At 42.8% G+C, this 22,855-nt stretch overlaps 1 protein-coding gene and 1 non-coding gene across 7 annotated transcripts in view; both read left to right on the top strand.

Moving 5' to 3' along the window:
• The window catches only part of PDE10A (phosphodiesterase 10A), a 543,800-nt gene that overhangs the window by 489,582 nt on the left and 31,363 nt on the right, over positions 1-22,855 (top strand). For all 6 annotated transcript variants that reach the window (XM_039915066.1, XM_029048769.2, XM_029048765.2 and 3 more), the window contains 5 exons: positions 3,199-3,291; positions 5,088-5,274; positions 19,162-19,304; positions 19,571-19,654; positions 21,218-21,368. In XM_039915066.1, coding sequence (XP_039771000.1) covers positions 3,199-3,291; positions 5,088-5,274; positions 19,162-19,304; positions 19,571-19,654; positions 21,218-21,368 — 658 coding nt within the window. The remainder of the gene's footprint in view (positions 1-3,198; positions 3,292-5,087; positions 5,275-19,161; positions 19,305-19,570; positions 19,655-21,217; positions 21,369-22,855) is intronic.
• Positions 7,086-7,223, top strand: LOC114806234. Its single transcript, XR_003754270.1, has one exon. It is a non-coding gene; the product is annotated as a small nucleolar RNA SNORA7 (small nucleolar RNA).

Raw genomic sequence — 22,855 nt, 5'->3', positions numbered from 1 at the left:
TGATGGTTGATTCTTTTAGGACCATGTATATCCCGTGGACTCCTGTAGACACCCTTTTTGTTTCAATCAATCAATTAAAGCTATTTACTGAGCACTTACTTGTGCAGAACACTGTCCTGAGCACTAGGGAGAGTAAAATAAAACAGTTGGTAGACACTTTCCTTGCCCGTAAGGAGTTTCAGCCCAGTGTGGCTCAGTGGAAAGAGCCCGGGCTTAGGAGTCCGAGATCATGGGTTCGAATCCTGGCTCCACCACTTGTCAGCTGTGTGACTGTGGGCAAGTCGCTTAACTTCTCTGCGCCTCAGTTACCTCATCTGTAAAATGGGGATTAACACTGTGAGCCTCACGTGGGACAATCTGATTACCCTGTATCTACCCCAGCACTTAAAGCAGTGCTCTGCACGTAGTAAGCGCTTAACAATTACCAACGTTATTACTTTTGGGGGCAGAATTAGTTCAGTTCAATGGCTACGACTTTCTTAAGATTTGCCTTCTGGAGACTTTTGAAAAGTTGGGGGCTGATATTCAGGCAACCCTTTATTCAGTGAACTACTACTCCTAATATCTCTATTACCTAATACATATATATATATATATGTGGGCTGACCTATCTAAATTATTTTAGTGTCCTTCACAGATATGTAAACAGTGCAGAGCTCTACCCACAGTAGGAGCTCAATAAATACTATCAAGTGATAGACTGACCGATTCATTAATTGAGTGAAACGACCTTGTTGTTGTCTCATGCGGTCAAGTGGTCTCTGTCCCCTAGAGACTCCACAGACACATCTCTCCCAGAACGCCCCACCTCCACCTGCAATTATTCTGGTAGTCTGTTACTTGTTCCCAAAACAACTCTGAGAACAACTACTGACTATGTATGGGTTCCTCAAAGCAGCAATTCATTTCTGCATTAGTCAGGGCTGCGTTTTTAAGTGACCAGAGAGAGGATCAATTCCAAAACCCCATACTTTCTCCTGGCTGCTACAATTGAGAAAATCTGAGGCAAGCCATGGTCGATGGGCTTCCCAGGGTGTGTAATGATAATCATAATTACCGTGGTATTCGTTGAGCGCTCACTATGTGCCGAGCACTGATCTAAGTCCCGAGGAAGAGCCCTGATAATCGGGTTGGACACAATCCCCGTACCACTAATACCCCGTGATTTGGACTGTCCTGTTAAACTTAATTAATGTTGGTATTTGTTAAGCGCTTACTATGTGCAGAGTACTGTTCTAAGCGCTGGGGTAGATAGAGGGTAATCAGGTTGTCCCACGGGAGGCTCACGGTCTTAATCCCCATTTTACAGATGAGGAACAGAGGCACAGAGAAGTTAAGTGACTTGCCCACAGTCACACAGCTGACAAGTGGCAGAGCCTGGATTCGAACCCATAACCTCTGACTCCCCAGCCCGGGCTCTTTCCACTGAGCCACGCCAACTTGCCAGCCTGCCTTCAGAGCTCCCTATCTGGGTCGTCTAGACTGTGAACTCATAGTGCTCGGCTCACAGTAAGCCCTCGATGAATACGATTGAATGAGTAAATGACTTGTGAGTAGGGAACATGTCTATCGAGAAGCAGCATGGCCTAGTGGATCGAGCACAGGCCTGAGAGTCAGAAAGACCTGGCTTCTAATCCCAGCTCGGTCATTTGTCTGCTCCGTGACCCAGGGCAAGTCACTTCACTTCTCTGAGCTTCAGTTACCTCATCTGGAAAATGGGGATTAGGACTACGAGCCCCATGTGGGACAGGTACTCTGTCCAACCTGATTAGCTTGTATTGTTTATTTATGGTATTTGTATAAGCACTTACCACGTGCCAGGCAATCCACTAAGTGCTGGGGTAGATCCAAGTTAATCAGGTTGGACACAGGCCAGGTGCCCAGCGCTTAGAGCAGTGCTTGATATATAGTAAGCACTTAACAAATACCACTATTATTATTATCATTACTATTATTGTTACTGACTCTGTTGTACTTTACTCTCCTAAGCTCTTCATACAGTGCTCTGCACAGGCTAAGCACTCGGGAAATACCATTGTTGTTTTTGATGATGATAATGATGATGATCATGATCCTTGCCAGACTCAGTTTAGGTCCAGGGTATTCTGTGTGACTTGAACCACAGACAATTCTGGTACAATGCCCTAGCATTCTCCTTTTCAACAAAAATATTATGGTCAGGCTTTGTATATGGGAAGCGAACACGAGAAGGACCATTTTCCTGATTTCTTTGTGAAAAAGTTACTTTGGGAGTGGAATATTTTTCAATAGCTTGAGAAAAGTGGGGAAAATTTGACTTTAAAGTTCAAACTCCATCTATTTAACTACATTGTCGATATTGTCATTTATGTCATGTTCACGTGTTTAGGATAATGTACTTGATTTGGTCTGCACTTTTTTGTAGCTTCTTCAGTGGAAGACCTCAATGGAAAATTGAGAAGAACGTATGAAAAGAGATAGGCTTACATTGTTAAAAGAATTAACTAGTTTCACAGAACTTCAAAAAGTCATTTTTTTCATTTGTAACATTTTGCTTTTAGAAATAACACTGATTTTAGATCCAGCCTGGTCCCTAGGTAATGAAACCCACCCCAGTGGGTGGTCTGGTCTGTCTCGTACATTTGAAGGTGTTTGTTTGAAAGATTGTCTAAGAATGTCATTTGCAATTTCTTATTAGTTTTGAGATTAGGTTGAATGATGGTCAGGAGAGAAATGGAAATCACTTGAAGTGGAGTATATGAAAGATAAAAAAAAATCTGTGTCGATAGGTAAAACAATTCAAGATAAGCATTATCTTGACCGTCCTCTTCTGGTAAAAGGAGGTCAACCCCCAGCCTGCTGCTGTGATCCGCAGGAGATCATTCTCCAGTTCCTTATGCCTGAAGACAAGTGTCTAGTACAGTGTGCTGCACCGACTGGAAGCTCAGTAAAATACTACTATTTGGTAATAGTAATACTAGTGATAATACTAGTAGCAATGCTAGTAATACTCAATAATAATTAATTGTAGTAATATTCAGGCTATATTGGAGCCAGAGAAATGCCTTACTCTCTTTCCTGGGTAGAATGGAGGAAAAGAGGAGGCAGATAGAGAGGAATTGTTAATAATATGTGCTCTTTATGTGCCGACCACATCCGAAATGGTTTTCAACTGTTCATTTGCTGATCAGCATTTCTATTGTCCTTATATTTCTGCAGATTTTCTATTGAAAAAGGAATTGCCGGTCAAGTAGCCCGAACCGGGGAAGTTCTTAACATTCCTGATGCCTATGCAGATCCACGCTTCAACAGGTAAGAAGTCTCCGACGCTATTTCGGCAAGGAAAAGGTTACCCATTAACCAGGCTCCAGGTGTAAATTAAGTGTAGGAATTGGGGGACCTGGGTTCTAATCCCACCTCAGCCACTTGCCTGCTGCATGACCTTGGGCAAATCACTTCTCTGCGCCTCAGTTTCCTCAACTGTAAAATGGGAATTCAATACGTAGATTCTGAGCCCCATGAGAGAAAGAGACTGTGTCCTACCTGATTACCTTATATCTAGTCCAACGCTTAGAACTGTAAGAGCTTAACGCATAGTAAGCATTTACCATATATCTTTTTTAAAAAAAAGTGTACTCGAACTGAAAATCCTTTCACACAGCTGAATATTTTCATTAGCAATAGAAAACTTAGTTTGGATGTTGAATTTTGCTACCCAAGAAACACGCTTTTGAGTAGGATTATGAGAAACAAAGAGAAAGTCCAATCAGAATATTTGGCAGGTCCTTGGAGAACCTGACAATATTTCCTTGAGCTTCAGACTTAATATAAGGGCTGTAGAACAGTTGGAGTGTTGAATCTTTATTCAGCTGAGACTGGATCTGTTGCCTTATGCATTACTGCATTTGACTGCTCCAGTAAAGCAAAGCAAGACCGAGTCCTATGGTAAAATAGGCTCATAAACAGAAATTTATGGAACATGAAGGAATCGGCATCCGAACAATTCTCATCACCACATAGTTTCCCTGGGTGGGCCACGTAAGGTGAATGAAGGGCAACTGGGTATCCCATCAGGCTCTGGATGATAAATTCAGGCAGGATGATCATAAGCAAGGTTAGTAGAAAAAACTAGAGGCACAGCAAAGCACCTTAGTAGGCAATGCAACATAACTGAAAATTTAAATTAATAACTGTGGCGTTTGTTAAGCCCTTATTATGTGCCAGACACTGTACTAAGCCCTGGGGTGGATACAAGCAAATTGGGTTGGACAGAGTCCCTGTCCCATGTGAAGCTCAAAGTCTTAATCCCCACTTTTATGGATTAGGCAAGTAAGGCCCCGAGAAACCAAGTGACTTTCCCAAGGACACATCACGGACAAATGGCAGAACAATAATTAGAACTCGGGTCCTTCTGATTCCCGGGCCTGGACTCTAGCCAGCATGCTGTTTCTCTAAGGAGATATTCCAGCCTGCCATGCAGCGACAGAAATGGGAGAACATAGTGAGAAATCTCATCTATTCATGTACTATAGGCGTTATCTATTTGTTTACTCGTGTCTATTATTGAAGTCGATTCTCTCCCTCCTAACTATGATAGGAGTGCAGTGTGGCTTCGTGGAAAGAGCTTGGGCCTGGAAATCATAGGGACTGGGTTCTAATTCTGGCTCCACCACTTGACTGCTTTATTATTGCTATTGTTCTTGTCTGTCCGTCTCCCCCGATTAGACTGTAAGCCCGTCAGAGGGCAGGGACTGTATCTGTTATCGATTTGTACGTTCCAAGCGCTTAGTACAGTGCTCTGCACATAGTAAGCGCTCAATAAATACTATTGAATGAATGGATGATAGGGCAGCAGTAATGATCTCGAATATTATACTGAAAAGAAAATGAGTTGGAGTTGTTTTACCCCAGTGTCCCAGTTTCTATCAATAATGGGTAGATGCATTGTTTCTGAGAATGAATGTGACTAAGCTTGCAGTAAGTGACTCACTGACAAATGCTGGCTGTATATTTTCTAACCATCTCGTGCATTAGGAGATGTAATTCGGAAATAAACAGGAAAGCTCTTAAGTGATACATTTTCCTCCCTGTCTTTCATTATTCCGCAGAGAAGTCGACCTATACACAGGCTATACTACCAGGAATATCTTGTGTATGCCCATTGTGAGCCGAGGGAGCGTGATAGGCGTCGTGCAGATGGTGAACAAAATAAGTGGAAGTGCCTTCTCTAAAACGGATGAAAACAACTTTAAAATGTTTGCGGTCTTTTGTGCATTAGCCTTACACTGTGCTAACGTAAGTCGGTTCTCAAAACATTCCAAAGCCCCTTTTTATGGCTTGTTTCATGTTTTCTTAACAGATTGTGGAAATAATGTGAAGGAAGATTTTGTTGAAGATTCTGTTTTCATAAGCTAAGTAGACTGAAGAATTCTTGCTTTTCTGGGTTGGATATTCAGAGGACAATGGAACAGTTAGCCTTTTTAAAATGATTAAATCAGGGCCCTCACAGGCAATGGAAATGGTTGTTTTAGTTGAGAACAGGAACAAGTTTGATCTCCGCTGAATAAGGTGGTTCGAGTTTGTAAAAATTCCGATTTTGCTGGAAGACCGAGTCAGAGATGCCCCGTGGTGCACCTGTCCGTAGGACCTTTGCCCACCAGGTTAGCAAGAGGGGCACGATGCAGAGGAAAGTGATTCTGGATGTTTGCTAGCTAAATCTGCCCTGTGCTGATCTTCAGGTCTTCAGAGGGGAGATAGGCTCTGGGGACCGCTCCCCCATCCCCAGACCCGGGCCTGAACCTATTAAAGGGAGGGATGGTTGAATGACAGGTAGACTGAGCATCTTGTTCTTAGCAGGGAATGTGTCAGCTATATTGTTATATCGTTCTCTCCCAAGTGCTTAGTACAGTGCTCTGCACACAGGAAGGGCACAGGAAATACCACTGGCTGACTGGCTTGGTTGTTTGCCTTTCCCTGCCTAAGATGGCCCTGCTTGGGCCTCCCAGAAAGCGCTTATACTGAAGGGAAATGGCCTGGCCTAATGGAAAGAGAAAGGGCCTGGAGTTTGAGGACCTGGGTTCTAATTCCTGCTCTTAGTTACCTGCTGTGTGACCTCGGAAAGTCTCCTAACTACTCTGGGCTGCAGTTTCCTCAATTGTAAAATGGGGATTCAATACCTGTTCTCCCTTCTACTTAGGCTGTGAGCCCCGTGTGAGACAGGGGTGGTGTTTGACCTGATTAACTTGTATCTGTCTCATGCCAACAGTGAGTTACACATATTAAATGCTTAACCAATACCACAGATACCAAAATACCACAGAATGACCTGGGCCCTAAAATAGGGGGAATTTATGCAGCATCCGCTTACCACAGGGAGATTCAGAACGTATTCTGACCATCACAGACCCCTCTTTTGGGGAGGAGGCTGCCCTACAATGAATCAGTTGACCAACATTTCAGTGTCAGTTACCAGAGCTTCCAGCTGGAAAAGAGCCAGATGCAGACTGTGGAAAGATGGATTGAAAATTAGAGAATGCATGTTGTGCAAGACTCACCAGGGAATTAACAGAAAAGCACCAAGGGTAGTCAGATGCAAAAATCTCCAGATCAGCATTGACCCTAGACTAGAAATGGGCAGGAACTATCCCTGTGCTACGTCAGCCTCTTCACAAATCTCTGTAGCTCTTGAGTCTCCTTTCTCCAGTACATATTTCACTCTGCTACCCAGATGATCTCTCTCAAATGTCATACTGCAGGGTTTTCCCACACCTCAAAAACCTCTGTTTATGTCAGTCAATCAGTGGAATTTATTGAGCACTACTGTGTGCTGGGCACTGTTCTAAGCACTTGGGAGAGTACATAAAACAGAGTTGGAAGGTATGTGAGAAGCAGCATGGCCTAGTGGAAAAAAGCAGGGGCTTGGGACCTGCATTCTAATCCAGGTTCTGCCATTCGCTTGCTCTGTCACCTTGGGCAAGTCACTTCTGTGCCTCAGTTTCCTCAACTACCAACTGGGATTAAATCCTACACCCTTTTATTTAGACCGTGAGCCCCATGTGGGGAGGGACCGTGTCCGACATGATAAACTTGTATCTATCCTAGAACTTCCCCCCTCAGGGTCACACTTGGAGAGTTTCCAGTATTCTACCAGTCTCGACTGTGGGAGGAAGAGTCAAGCAGAGGCATAACCATTCCATTCCTAGTTGGGCCAGGGGCTAGCAAGTGGAAGGCAATCTGCTACAAGTCAAAAGTCCCCCATGCTGGGCAGCAGAGGCATGGGAGAGAGTCGAGGGTGGAGACTCAAGTTTACTGCTTGGAAGGAGGCAATGCTAAACCACTTCTGGATTTTTACCAAGAAAACTCTCCGGATCCACTATCAGAACGATTGCAGATGGAGGTGGGATGTTCTGTGTCCATGGCATCGCTACGGGTCGGAGACGACCACATCCCGGAGCTTAAAACGGTGCCTGACACAGAGTAAACACTTAACAAATATATTGATGATGATGATTTTGATGATGATGATAATAATGCGTTCCCTATCTACAATCAGCTTACAGTGTGGAGGGGGGGAATCAAGCAAAAACTCTCACCATTGGCTCTAATCCCTCAGTCAGATCTCGCTTTTATATTTATGCCTTCCCCTTTCCCACTATATCTCAACTCACAATCTTCATTCCTTTAAGCCGATCTACTCTTCGCACTTCATTCTCTTCTCTCCCATCAGGAACCTCTTGCCTATATCCTCCCCAAATCCCGGATCCCTGTCCTTATGCCAAGACTGTATCCAAAATGACTTAGCATCAGCTATGAGCTGTGTTAAATAGCTCCTCCTGTGTTGAGTTCTCCCTGCATCATTATTTAATTCTAGTTTGCTGATAAGTTTTCTATGGATTTTGGGGTCCCCCTCTTGCCTCCCCACCTTCTTCTTCCTCTACCTCCCTTAAACCACAAATCAGGCTCAATTTGCAGTAAAGTGAAGTTGCGAACTCTGCAGCTGCTGAGCAGAAGGACGGTTCTCTGGAAAATTACGCACCCCACACCTCCCCTTCTGATTATTCACCGGCCAAGTTTTGCAGTTTACGTTTTGGTGGTTTCGTCATGCAGAAATGGGCATCTTCAAAGCGATCTGTTTTGCAGCTACACCCAAACCTCGTTTGTCTGAATGGTCTGCAGGGCCAAGCTGACATTTAAGTCACCCCAGCCTCTTATAAGCGCACTAGATGTGTGTTCTTGTGTGTGCGTGCCGACTTGTCTCTGGGGAAGGTGAATGAGGATTTAAATGCCCTTTCTCCTTTTGAGCTGGATTGCTCACAGTGTGTGAACAGAGAAAGAATACACAAATCCACCTTTAGACCATGGCGTCAGAGAAAGGGGAGGGAGCAGGATCAATGTACTGCCAGATAAATGTCACCCTTGGTTCACAGGCATCCGGGACATCTGAAGAGCAGAACCGCCACACCTCATTCCTGTCAATAGTAACTCCCACTGAACCCTCCCCAAGGGAGGGTTATTTTTGCTGCCCCCCATCATGTAGGGGTGACCCCACTGAGTAGCAAGCTTGTATCCCAGAAGAGTTAATGTTGCTCCCCAAGATACCTCAGCCTCAGCAACAAGAGGACTGTGCCCAGAGAGAATCTTCTCACCTGAAGAACACTTAACGAAGTTTGCAGCATTTTCTCTACCAGGGAAGGATAAAAGCTTGAGAAGCAACGTGGCCCGCAAGCTCTCTCTGTAAGCTAATTGTGAGCCAGGAACGCGCCCGCTAACTCTATTATGTTGTACTCTCCGAGGCGCTTCGTATCAAGCTCTGCGCGTAGTAACTGCTCAATCAATACACTTACTTGGTTGTTTGATGAACATGGGCCTGCAAGTCGGAAGTCCTGGGTTCTAATCCCAACTCACCTTTCGTTTGCCTTTTGACGTTGGGCAAGTCACTGAACTTCTCCGGGGCTCAGTTCCCTCATCTGTAAAATGGGGATTTAGCCTGGGAGCCCCATGTGGGACAAGGACTGAGTCCAAATGATTAGCTTCTATCAAGCCCAGCATTTAGTACAGTGCCTGACACCTCATAAGTGCTTAAAAAATACTATAAAAAAAGCTCACCAAAACCCTAAATATCTCGCCGACAACCCCGTGCCCATGTCCTGTCTCTGGCCTAGGATGCCCTCCTTCCTCAAATCCACCAGACAATTACTACCCCCACTTCAAAGCCTTATTGAAGGCACATCTCCTCCAAGAGGTTTTTCCTAAGCCCCTCATTCCTCTTCTCCCACTTCCTTCTGTGTATCCCTGACTTGCTCGTTTTATTCACACCCCCCCACTCCCATCCTCACAGCACTTATGTACATATCTGTCATTTATTCATATTAATATCTGTCTCCCCTTCTAGACTATAAGCTCAATGTGGGTAGGGGATGTTTCTGTTTATTGTTATATTGTACTCTCCCAACTGCTTAGTATAGCTCTCTGCACACGGTAAGTGCTCAATAAATACAAATGACTGACTAAATTTAAAACAGATCTCTGCAGTTCACATACCCCTGCAGCAACATCTAGATTCCTAAACTCTATTAGTTTATGTGTTGACCTGAATGTCTAAAAACCTGGTTGTACTTTGGACAGGGAGAGTTCAGACTGTGCTAAATCAAAACACATCAAACTTACACTTTTATTAAAATAAGCCACAGAGAAGACTTTGGGATGATTTCTTAGTAACTTCTGGGTAAATAGGAAATTTATTAGCCTCCTTTGCCAGGATAACTCTGCTTTTGGAAAAAATATGAATTTATTAACTAGCTCAAAATTTATACTAGTATATTAACCAACATTCTGGGGAAAATTGCTGTTACTGCAACTTAGATAATTTTGCCTCTTAATACGTTTTCCTTTTACATGTTCAATTCATATTTTTCAACATTTAGACTTCCCTGCATGAAGAAGAAAACAGAATACTTCTTTTCAGGATATTAGTAGTCAAATACGGTTCTTGATAGCATACTGTCTTGGCTTGGCTTATGCTGTCGAGTCGCTTCCGAGCGACTCTGTGGACACATCTCTCTCAGAACTTCCCACTCTCCACCTGAAATCATTCTGGTGGTGTATCCACTGAGTGTTTTTGGTAAAAATACAGAAGTGGTTTACAATAGCCTCCTTCAGCACAGTACACTTGAGTCTCCACCCTCGACTCTCTCTCGTGCCGCTGCTGCCCAGCATAGGTGAGTTTTGACTTGTAGCAGATTGCCTTCCTGCTCGCTAACCACTGCCCAAGCTAAGAATGGAATGGGTAGGCCTCTACTTGACTCTCCCTCCCGTAGCTGAGACAGATAGAGTACTGGAAACTCTACAGGTGTGATCCTGAGCTGAGGAGCACATCATCTAAAAAGAGTTTATAAAGTAATGAACATTTCACTGCTAAATATTTATCTCAAACATGTGAACTATCATCCTAACTCAAGAAAGACAAAACTCACCAGAGCTTTCAATTCTATTTTTTTTGTGGTATTCGTTAGACACTTATTATGTGCCAGACACTGTATTAAGCCCTGAGGTAGATACAAAATAATCAAGTTGGACAGAGTCCATGTCCGATATCGGGCTCACAGTCTTTATCCCCACTTTACAGATGAGGTAACTGAGGAACGAAGAAGTTAAGTGGCTTGCCCATGGACATGCAGCAGACAAACAGAATGTGTCTGTTTATTGTTTTATTGCACTCTCCCAAGCGCTTAGTACAATGCTCAGTTCACATTAAGTGCTCAATAAATATGATTGAATGATTTGATTAAATAGCAGAGATGTGATTAGAAAGCAGGTCCTCTTACTACTAGGTCCCGTTGCATTTCACCAGGCCACGCTGTTTTTATTTTAGGCTTGTCAGTAGCTCCGCATTCTGACATCTGGTCCATTGTATTCATTCAAAAGAAAAGAAAGCAAATACCAACACAATATAAACCAGAACATATTCACTCTGAAACGATCCTTCCTTTGTTTACCAACTGCATAGCTCAAATGAGAGTATGTTATATTCATCATATAAACACAAACACAGGAGGATATAATCCTACCCAGTACCTTTTAAATAGAGCTATTAGTACAATCCAGCTACATTCACGTTAAGCTATTTGTCCTGTCTCATCTGAGTATATTCTATTTCATGTTTTTTTTTTTTAAGTCAGTCCTGCTTGCCTCAGGCCATTGTTGTATACTATTTCTCCTTAATTCTCTTCCCCCAGGCCTCTTTATTCATTCCCTCCTTTGTTCTGGCCCTATAATTACTTAAATACTTCAATCTGCTATGAAAAGATCTTCTCCATCAAACCCACTGTGAAATAAACACTTTTTGTGTTTTATGAAGAGTGTTTCTCACATGCTTATTTCAGTGTTGGATTTTAAATGTATTAAAAGTACATGAGGCTAACGCAGATCCTTGGAATCAGAGGCTCTTAAAAACTATATTCCTAGAAGACACTTTCATTTTCCTTTCCTTTTTAAAAAAAGTATTTTAAAATGATTTTTTTTTGGAAATTCAGCATAGTTTTCAGATTGACTAGCTTGATTTTCTTTTATCCCAGTTATAACTAGTTTCCACTTGGACCCCTGTTCAGTTAATCGACTGCCATCAGATGATCAAATTTGCCCGAACTTTTTCCTGCTCAGAGAAGGAATAGAACGTTCACACCCTTGCTCATTTATCCTCTGCTAATTAGCCTTGTTAGGAAAGAATAGTAGAAGCAGCATAATATAGTGGAAGGAGCACAAGCCTGGGTTCTAATCCCAGCTCTGCTATTTATCCGCTATGTGACATTGGGCGAGTCACTTAACTTCTCCGTGCCTCAGTTTCCTCAACTATAAAATGGGGATTAAATCCTACTCCTCCCTACCTTGACTGTGAGCCCCATGTGGATCAGGGATTGTGTCCGAACTGATAACCTTGTAACTATGAACAGTGCTTGGCACATAGTAAGTGCTTAATAAATCCCATGATTATTATTATTACTATTATAGTAGCTAGATCGCGGATGTTTCCCACACCTTCTGGATTCCCCCTCTAGACTGTAAAGTCCTTGTGGGGAGAGATCATCTCTACCAACTTGTTTATATTGTACTCTCTCCAGGGCTTAGTGCAATACTCTGCACACAGTAAGTGCTCATAAATACCATTGATTGATTAGGTAATCTGGAGAATCATGAGATGATGGCAGCAATTTAAAGGGCGATTCTTGGAGGTGCGCTTGGGTGATCTCCTTAAACCATCTCTATCCTCAGCAATAAATATGGAGGGTTCTAGGATGCTGAGCCCACAGTAAAGGTTCAATAAATGCCATTAATTAATTGATTGATATCTTGGAATTAGCTTTATTGATCCTACCACCAGGCAGCTTGGGTCTCTACTAGAATCACCCCCAGAGGCCAATTCTAAGACACTAGAATGCTCCCAAGAAAACACCCGGATTGGTTTGATGAGAGCAAGTTACTTGCAAGAGAACAAGAAGCGTATCGACAACACTTTGCACAAAATGTTCACGGCACCCCTCATTATTCAATCAGTCAATCAATGGCATTTATCAAGCACTTGTGTACAATCATTCAATCAATGGATCAAATTTATTGAGCACTTACTGTGTGCAGAGCACTGTACTAAGCGCTTGGGAGAGTACAGTATAACAATAATCAGACACATTCCCTACCCACAATGAGCTTGGGAGAGTACAGTATAATGGAGTTGGTACACGTTCTTCCTAGCCACTACGATGCATTGCTTTGTCTCAAAAACCCTGAGAAGAGAGGCTTTAATATTCTAAACACCTAACAAATGACTTTGCCTTTAAATATATTTAAAAAGACTACATAAGCAATCATTGTATTTTATTATTTTTGTCAGCCCATATAGATAGAACCATGTTTCAGTTAGCACTATTGATTGGTTCCCTGACAGTTGAGTATTAAGGAAAAGAGCAGTGAGTGTGGTGGAGTTTCTCGAGGTGGAGAACAGTGAACAAACACCTTGCAGATCTTCCCATCCCTGAAAAAAGAGATGTATGTAGAACCCGGGGCTTTGGAATATAGGCTTAAGGGGCTTACAATAAAGTGGGCTTCCCCATCCATTAGTAGTAATAATAATAATAATCATGATGTTTGTTTATAACTTCCTTTGCGTCAAGCACTGTTCTAAGCCCTAGGATAGATACAAAATAATCCGATTGCACACAATCCTTATAAAATTCCCATTTGACAGATGAGGTGACCGAGGCACAGAGAAGTGAAATGACTTGCCCAAGCTCACCCAGAAGACTAGTGGCAGAGCCGGGATTAGAACCCAGATCCTTCTGACTTCCAGGCCCGTGCTCTATCCTTTAGGTCAGGCCACTCCAAAGGAGTAAAGCACTGTCATGTGCTATGTTCAGTCTTATTCAACCTAAAATAAAGTCTTCCTTTTAGACTGTAAGCTGTACTCTCCCAGATGCTTAGTACAGTTCTCTGCACACAGCAAGCACTCAATAAATACCACTGGTGATGATGATAGGCTGCTTTGGGGAAGGGATCAAATCTGCCAACTCTATTGTATTCATTCATTCATTCAGTCAGTCAGTGCTTACTGTGTGCAGATCACTGTACTAAGCACTTGGAAAGTACAATACAGCAGTAAAGAGAGACAATTCCTGTTCATAACAGGCTTACAGTCTCTAAAACACTAGTTAGATATACGCGGTCACAATCTAAGTGGAGGGGAGGTGCCTTGAACCCATTTTGCCGATGAGGAAACTGAGGCCAGGGAGGCCCAACATGACCCCAGCAGGCTAGTAGCAGAGCAGAGAGAAGTCCTGGATTTCCTGACTCCCAGTCACATTCATTCATTCATTCATTCATTCATTCAATTGTATTTATTGAGCAGTTATTGTGTGCAGAGCACTGTACGAAGCGCTTGGAAAGTACATTTCAGCAACAGAGAGGGACAATCCCTACCGAAGAATGAGCTCGCAGTCTAGAAGGGGGAGACAGACAACAAAGCAAAACAAGTAGACAGGCATCAATAGCATCATAATAGATAAACAGAATGATGGATACATATACACATCATTAATAAAAGAAATAGAATAATAAATACGTACAAATATACAGAAGTGCTGTGGGGCAGGGAAGGGGGGTAGACCAGAGGGAGAGATTAGAAGCGATGGGGAGAGGAGAAGAAGCAGAGGAAAAGGGAGGCTCAGTCTGGGAAAGCCTCCTGGAGGAGGTGAGCTCTCAGGGTGTTGAAAGGGAGAAGTGCGCTGGTTTGGCGGATGTGAGGAGGGAGGACATTCCAGGCCAGAGGTAGGACGTGGGCCAGGGGTAGACGGCGGGACGGGCGAGAACGAGGGACCGTGAGGAGGTTAGCGGTAGACGAGCGGAGTGTGTGGGCTGGGCTGTAGAAAGAGAGAAGTCAGGTGAGGTAGCAGGGGGCGAGGAGATGGAGAGCTTTGAAGCCAATAGTGGGGAGTTTTTGCTTCATGCAGAGGTTGAGAAGCAATCACTGGAGATTTTTGAGGAGGGGGGTGACGTGCCCAGAGCATTTCTTTAGAAAGACGATCCAGGCAGCGGAATGAAGTATGGACTGAAATGGGGAGAGACAGGAGGTTGGTAGTTCAGAAAGGATGCTGATGCAGTAATCCAGTCGGGATATGATGAGCGATTGTACCAACGAGGGAGCAGTTTGGATGGACAGGAAAGGGCAGATCTTGGCAGTGTTGTGAAGGTGAGACCGGCAGGTTCTCTTACCACTAGCCTGCACTTCTTCTCTTTGCCTTTCCCTTTCCAAGTGTGAGGATTTGCTTGTTTCCGAAGTCTGTCTGACTGTGGGTTTCATCAACTTGATTTCTTGCTACTCCTTCTGTCTTTCCAAACCACTAGGATAGTTTCACAATTTAGACTTTTGTAAGCATTTGATTCGGAAACATCCAGTCCTCTTGGAATTTTCTTTTTCCATTTCAGCCTTTCTTTGAGATGAACGTTTTCTTGTAGAGTTATCCTACAGACTCCCATCCCTGGGGTGGGTGAGCACAAAATACACCCCCTCAGAGCTCCCAGGCAAGCTACATCCATGTTTTATGGTTGGATTGGAAACTGATTTTAAACCCATGATAGTATCTACATCTGTGGGCTCAGTATAGTGCTCGATACACAGTAAGCCTCCATAAGTACCATGAGTCAGAATATAGTCAGGCTTGGGGACCCAACGACAAATCTGAAAGCTAGCGTCAAAATCAGGGGGTGATCCTCTGGGAAATTCTTTCAACCCCTCGTCGGAAGCGGGTCAGCGTCGGTCCTGGAATCAGTCACACACCCGTAGCTCTAGCCTGGTCGCCGAGCTCTGGAATTGGACATTCAAGAAGACACGTCAGAAGCTCCGTGGATTGACTCGAGTCTACAGACAACCACCCGGCTGCCTCGGTGACTCCGAGTTGGTTGCTGGGACCAGACTCGTTACCAGCGAAGCACGTCGCCCAGTGGCAGGGAACGTGTCTACCAACTCTGTTGGATTGCACTCTCCCAAGTGCTTAGTACAGGGCTCTGCACACTGTAAGCCCTCAATAAATATTATTGATTGACCGGTGCAACAGTAGTTAAGGAGGTAGGAAATTGAGTCACAGAGGCTTAGCTTCTTTTGGGAAATTGGCAGATAGGAGGTGGCAGCAATTTAACCTTATGATTCAACCTGGATTGAAGTTATACAGGACAATTGTTGTGTCTAATCTTGCTTATGACCATCACCCCTGGATTGAGCATTAATATAGAATATTTGCTTAAATCAGTTCCTCTATCGCCACCACCAGCTACATGTTAACCTGACAGCAGGCAAGTGGTGGAGCCAGGATTAGAACCCATGACCTCGTTTCTCCAAGGTCTTTGCTCTATCCACTACACCATGTTGCTTCAGCGTGGCTTAATGGAAAGAGCACAGGTTTGGGAGTCAGAGGTCGTGGGATCTAATCCTGGCTCTGCCACTTGTCAGCTGTGTGGCTTTGGGTAAGTCACTTCAATTCTCTGTGCCTCAGTTCCCTCATCTGTAAAATAGGGATTAAGACTGTGAGCCCCATGTGGGGCAACCTGATTATCTTGTGTCTAGCTCAGGGCTTGGAACAGTGCTCAGCACATAGAGCTTAAATGTCATCATCATCATCATTCTCTAGGCACTCAGTAAGTGCCACTGATCATTCCATTTGCTGATGTAACAAGCTAGATGTAGGTGTTAGATCATGCTTTTACACTGCAGGAAAACCCGTCCAACTCAAAAGAATTTGACCTCCATTCCAAGTGGTGAAACTGATTCAGGGACTGCTTCTTTGAGGCACTCATCCAAATGGACATGCAAAGGATTATAAACTACCTCACTGAATTGGTCAGTTGTTTCTGGCTGACGAGCAGTCTTGAGAAAACAGAGGTGATCTATCAGCCTGCATGATGCAAGTCACTCATTCGCTCATATTTATTGAGTGCGTACTGTGAGCAGAGCACTCTACTAAGCATTTGGGAGAGTACAGTGTAATGACAGACACATTCCCTGCAATACACAAAATAAAAAATGTGACAGAGTTTGTCTCTGTGGCCAATATACATTTTTGTATATTGACCAAAAATGCATATTGGCCACAGAGCCAAACTATTTTTAATTTTTTTAACGTAGGGGGCACAGTGATGGATAATGCAGTAAATAGACAAAGAATTAACAAACCAAATTGGTCTCCTTCGGGAGACCATCAAAACAGACTGAAGAGGCATTGGAATATCAAGGTTACAGAACAACCTAAAAGTCCAAAAAACTGAAGCCTTGGACAACCTACAAGATGTTTTTGAGATCTGAACCCCAATTAGGTGCCATATTCGGCTTCAAAAACAATTCCATCAATTGTTTTTATAGGCTCTTCTCAACATCAAATGGCTAAACAGAGTCACAGACAATGAGGTTCTAGATCAAAGCCATTCTCTCAGCATCCAAGTTCTGTTGCTTCTCCAAACTGTAATTCATTTGATGTCTGTTTCTCCCACTTGGTTGTAAGGTCTTTGAAGGCAGAGATCTGTCTACCAACTCTGGTGTATTCTCCCAAATGCTTAGTAGAGTGCTCTGCACGCAGTGAGTAGTCAATTAATACAATTGACAATTGACAGAGTCAATTGACAGATTCGATGGATGGTCTGATAATAATTGAATAGCGTGAATAAAAGCAGTGTACTTCAAAAGCTGCCATTTGATGACCTGAAATCGTGAAACTAAAAGCAAGGAGGAAAGAGGATAGCAGTGTGGTCCACTGGAAAGAGCATGGCCCTTGGTAGTCAGAGGAACTGGAATCTGTTTCCTGCTTTGCCTCCTGTCTGCTGCATGACCTCGAGAAAGTTGCTTCACTTCTCTGTGCCTCGGTTACCTCATCTATAACATGGAGTTTAAGACTCTGAGCCCCATGATATTGCTTTTTCCCCAGCACCTAGTACAGCGCCTGGCACATAGGCACAGTGCCTGGATGTTGCACCACACTCAAAAATTCAGTGACTCTTTGGGAGCAAAAGCACTGTGAGACGAAAAGACACAAGCAAAACTGTACCAGATACTGTAAACAGGTCAACTTAGGAAGGGGCAACCTGTTTTTTATACAAACAGTGCAGCTGGGACTGTGGTTCTCACGTTGGCCTTCTAAGTGACTCACGCTCCCAGATTTTCCACGTCAATAACTGTTCAAGTACAAAAGACAACTAAATGGAGAAGCAATTGTCACATTGGCCATACCTGCATCTATTAGTTAAAAATAATCTAACCATCAAAAGTGTCATTGTCAAACCTGAAAAGTCTTTACCTTGAAAGCTTCACTCATGACTTTAATCAAAGTTCCAGCTATATAACTTCCCTCTTCTAGTCTGAGAGCCTGCTGTGGGCAAGGATTGTTTCTATTTGTCTGAATTGTACTTCCCAAGTGCTTAGTGCAGTGCTGTGAACACAGTAAGTGCTCAATAAATACGAATGAATGAATGAATATAGCATTGTTTCTTTAGTGCTCTTTGAAAATATTGGGTTGTTGTTGTTTTTTTCTTATAACCTTCTCTAACTTTGAATTAACACTCCATAGTTTACCCTTACTTGAAAAAAAAACCAACACCAGAAACCTTCCTTTCTTCAAATGTTGAAGTACTTTGATAAATTTGAATAAGGTGACTAATACCTATTTCGATTTAGCTTCAGATAATGATGAGTCTCCGATAGGTTAAAGTAGTTGCCTTTTTCTGAATAGAATGTGAAAGATAGCACTTTGAAAAGTATGGATGTATGTACCTCTAAAGATATATGTACTATTGTTTGAAAATGTAGCTTTGTTGTCTTTTATCACTTGAATATAATTTGCATTTTTGATCCATTTTAAAAAATCTTCAGAGCACGTTAATGCACTGTATATTGTTCTCTGTAGACACTGTACTTTATTTTCCACCCTTTTTTTCTTAATACTCTCTATTTATGGAACCCCTTATGAGCACCACCCAAGGCATAGCTGTGTTCATATGGCCCAGAAAATATAATAGAATAAAATAGTAGTTTACTTAATCTTTTTACAAACATTGATATACAGATTCATGCTGTAGATGTTTATGCTTTTAAAATCTTTTTCCTAAGTTTTCTGAGAAAGAGCAGTACAACAAAGAGGGATTGGACTGCCATGTAAAGACCACTTTGTGATATTTTAAGTCATGGTCATGGAAGAGCTTCTCTGCAGAGTTTTCACCCCCAACAGCATTGTTTGAGACCAGGGAAATAGAGGCCCAGTAATCTGATTTTAGAAAAAGGGTTTAGCAAAGGATATCCATTAAGAGTTCCAAATATTGAACATTTAACCAGTTTAATAATTTCATTTTGTCTAATGATGGTCTTTCAGCTTAAAATATGCATCATAAGCATTCTCAAGAGATACTTCATTCTTTAAGACTGCATTACTAAAGTAGAATCAGAAAAATGGCGGTCCATTCCTATTTCCCTGGAGTGGATTTTAAAGAGAGGTATTAAGGGATTTGACTTTCATGTCTCTGTGTGAGTGTATATGAAGAGAATGGTTGGAGAAAAATTGATTCCTTAGATGTGAAAGACATTCATTAAAAGGCAGGTATTTTCAAGGGAAAACATCTACGTTCTACTTATGTACATTTCCTGTGGCATTAATTTTTCAGATGTATCATAGAATTCGCCATTCAGAATGCATTTACCGAGTAACAATGGAGAAGCTCTCCTATCACAGCATTTGTACAGCAGAAGAGTGGCAAAATCTCATGCACTTCACTCTCCCATCACTCCTCTACAAAGATGTTGAACTGTGAGTTTTTTTGTGCCTTCCAGTTCAATTGCCTTGAATGTCATTTTTCGAATGAGTATGCCATCCTAAAATTTTATGAAAAAACATTACCTACTGTTTAATAGTTCTATAGCACTGTTTGAACTGTGTCCACTAATTGTCAACTAAGGGTATCTCCTTCCTCTGTGAAAATACTGTACATATGTTCTCGATTCTCTGATTGAGTACTACTCAATATCACCACAATTTATTTGCTTATCAAATTAACTGACCTGTCTCAATTTCAGATACCACTTTGATATCAGCCCGTTTGAGGATATGTGGCCTGCCATTTTTGTCTACATGATCCACCAGTCCTGTGGGCCAGCCTGGTATGAATTATTACATCATTATACTTTATTTCCATAATCTGGATAACTGTCAATATATACTCACATTCAATTCTGTGGATAATATAAATAGGTACATTTGTGAGTGAGTGTTCTCTAATTATTTGCTCAAAATCTTACATTGTGTTTAGAATATCATTTGTATTGAAAAAAATGGATTACATTACTGAGTTTCATTTTTCAGTGCAGGGCATTTATTTCAAGTTCATGGGGAGATTTCTTATCCTGAAGCAGTAGAATTAGTCCCAGAGGAGAAGAATATATGCCCATATCCTGGAGGATATTGACAATCACCTGTTTAGTCAAATCAGGATATAAATTCAATGAGGAAAATATGCAGACTCTTAGGCAACTTGCAAATGTGCATCGAAGTTAAATGGGAAGATGTCCACCTTGTGCATTTAGAGAGAACTGTCTTTTTTCTTTATACTTGGATTTGAGGTAATCTCCCAAATGTGATGGTTCAGGAAACAGAAAAATACTTCTTCCCATTCACCTTTTCCCCATTTTTCTGTGCCTCATCTGTGAGATGGGGATCAGTAATAATAATAATAGTAATGATGGTATTTGTTTAGCACTTACTATGTGCTAGGCACTGTACCAAGTGCAGGAGTGGATATGAGCAAATCAAGTTGGACACAGTCCCTGTCCCATTTGGAGCTCACAGTCTCAATCCCCATTTTATGAGGTAACTGAGTCACATAGAAGAGAAGTAACTTGCCCAGTGTCACCCAGCAGACAAGTGGTGGAACTGGTATAAGAACCCATGACTTTCTTACTCCCAACCCCATGCTTTAATTCTGTGAGCCCCATGTGGGACAGGGACTGTGTCCAACCCAATTTGCTTGTATCTACCCCAGAGCTTAGAACAGTGCCTGGCAAATAGTAAGCACTAATCAAATACCACAGTTATCATTATCATTAATAGTAGTAACGGGTGGATCTCGATTCTCTTCCCTCTCCCCTGAGCCACAGGAAGCAGGGGGATGAGAGTCCACTGAGGGCATCAGCCACAGCCTCACAATTAGGCGGGGTATTGAGCTTCCTCCCCGAAGTCTGCTCACCGACACTCGGCACCAAAAGGCAGATGCTCTTCTCAGGGTCCCAAATTTCTGCCCAGAGAGGTTCCTTTGAGATCCCCCAACAGCACAGCTCTCAGAGCCCCTTTCAGAATAATGTCAGGGACAAGGGGAAACAGCTCAGCTTCGCTTCAGTTGGGGAGCCAGTGAAAGGACAGGGAGAGCTGGCTTACTTCTCCATGTCTCTAGAACTGTCATGATCACCAGCCACAAAGCAGAGAATCAGCCTCAATGAATCTTTCCCTTGTAGCCCCTTCTATTCATTCGTTCAATCATATTTATTGAGCTCTTACTGCGTGCAGAGCACTGTACTTAGCACTTGGGAAAGTATAATACAGCAATAAACAGACACATTCCCTGCCCAGAATGGGCTTACCATCTAGAGGGCAGCTTGGTTCTTCAGGGATTTGAGACATTGATTTTTTTTCTTTTAAACTGTTGTTCAAATCTTCTCTCTTCTATCCAGCTTTGAGCTTGAAAAACTTTGTCGTTTCATCATGTCCGTAAAGAAAAACTATCGGCGGGTACCGTACCACAACTGGAAGCATGCAGTTACTGTGGCACACTGCATGTATGCCATACTTCAGAACAATCAAGGGCTTTTTACAGATCTGGAGGTAGGTGTCCTTAGGGGATTCAAGTTTTAATCACCCCAAGGTAGAGATTTCAGGGAAACCCAGCACTTTAATGCCTTTGCACAATAACGGTCTCTCTGTGATCCCGGCGATATTGGCCCAAGGCACGCTACGATGCTACAATCGGCATCATTGTCCGCATGATCAATGTAACTGTTGGTATTTGTGGCGTGGCTACTTTTTGCAGAGCATTGACTTAGGCAATTGGGTAGAAGTGAAAGTCACACCCTGCCCCGAGGAGCTTACAGTCTAGTGGAGGAACTGACAAATTCAAATCGCCAATGTGCAATCCTTAAAAGGATAAACAGGGAAAAGCATTACCCTATCGATCCAACTATTGTAAGCACCAAATTAGTCGTTATTAAAATTACTAAAGTTAGACCAGCCCTGATTAAGCCCTCTTTTCCCATCTTCGCTCTCCTTTCGGCATCATCTGTATACTTGGATCTGTACTCCAAGTTGAGAGAAGCAACGTGGCTCAGTGGAAAGAGCCTGGGCTTCAGAGTCAGAGGTCATGGGTTCGATTCCTGGCTCTGCCACTTGTCAGCTGGGTGACTGTGGGCAAGTCACTTCACTTCTCTGTGCCTCAGTTACCTCATCTGTAAAATGGGGATTAACTGTGAGCCTCACATGGGACAAGCCGATTACCCTGTATCTACCCCAGCGCTTAGAACAGTGCTCTGCACATAGTAAGCGCTTAACAAATACCAACATTATTATTACCCTTGTTATTCAGCTCAACCTCAGCCCCACGGCACATATGTACATATCCATAAATTATTTTAATATCTATCTCCTCCTCTAGACACTGGGAATGTGTCTTTGAATTGTTCTATTGTCCTCTCCCAAGCTCTTTGTATAGTGCTCTGCACACAGTAAGAGCTCAATAAATACAATTGATTGATTATAAAGGAAGCAGATGCAGCTGTCCAGCTGAAAGGAAAAGAGGGCTCGGATCAGGGTGACGGACGTCAACGTGGGGAGAAAGGGAAGGATCCAGGGAATATTTGATAGGAACCATTAGTGAATGTAGGAGGTTAAAGAGAGGAATCGTAGAGGACTCTAGACTGTAAGCTCGTTGGTGGGCAGGGGATGTGTCTATTTATTGTTGTATTGCACTCTCCCAAGTGCTTAGTACAGTGCTCTGAACACAGTAAGTGTTCGGTAAATATGGTTGAATGAATGAATGTGAGTTCTCTGTAGGCAGAGAACAGGTCGATGCTTCCGTTTTACTTTCTCAGCACTCTGTGCCATGTACCACGTTCAATGTCATTTTTTGTTTTTATGGTATTTGGTAGGTGATTACTACGTGCCAGGCACTGTACTGAGTTCTTGGGTAGAGACAACCCAGTCAGATTGGACATAGTCTCTGTTCTACCTGGAGCTCACAGCCTTCATCCTCATTTTACAGATGAGGAAACTGAAGCCCAGAGAAGTGAAGTGACTGGTCCCAGGTCACAACTGGGTGG

The sequence above is a fragment of the Ornithorhynchus anatinus genome, chromosome 21 (assembly GCF_004115215.2).
Source record: "Ornithorhynchus anatinus isolate Pmale09 chromosome 21, mOrnAna1.pri.v4, whole genome shotgun sequence".
NCBI classification, from domain to species: domain Eukaryota; kingdom Metazoa; phylum Chordata; class Mammalia; order Monotremata; family Ornithorhynchidae; genus Ornithorhynchus; species Ornithorhynchus anatinus.
This window is presented reverse-complemented; position numbering and strand designations above follow the sequence as displayed.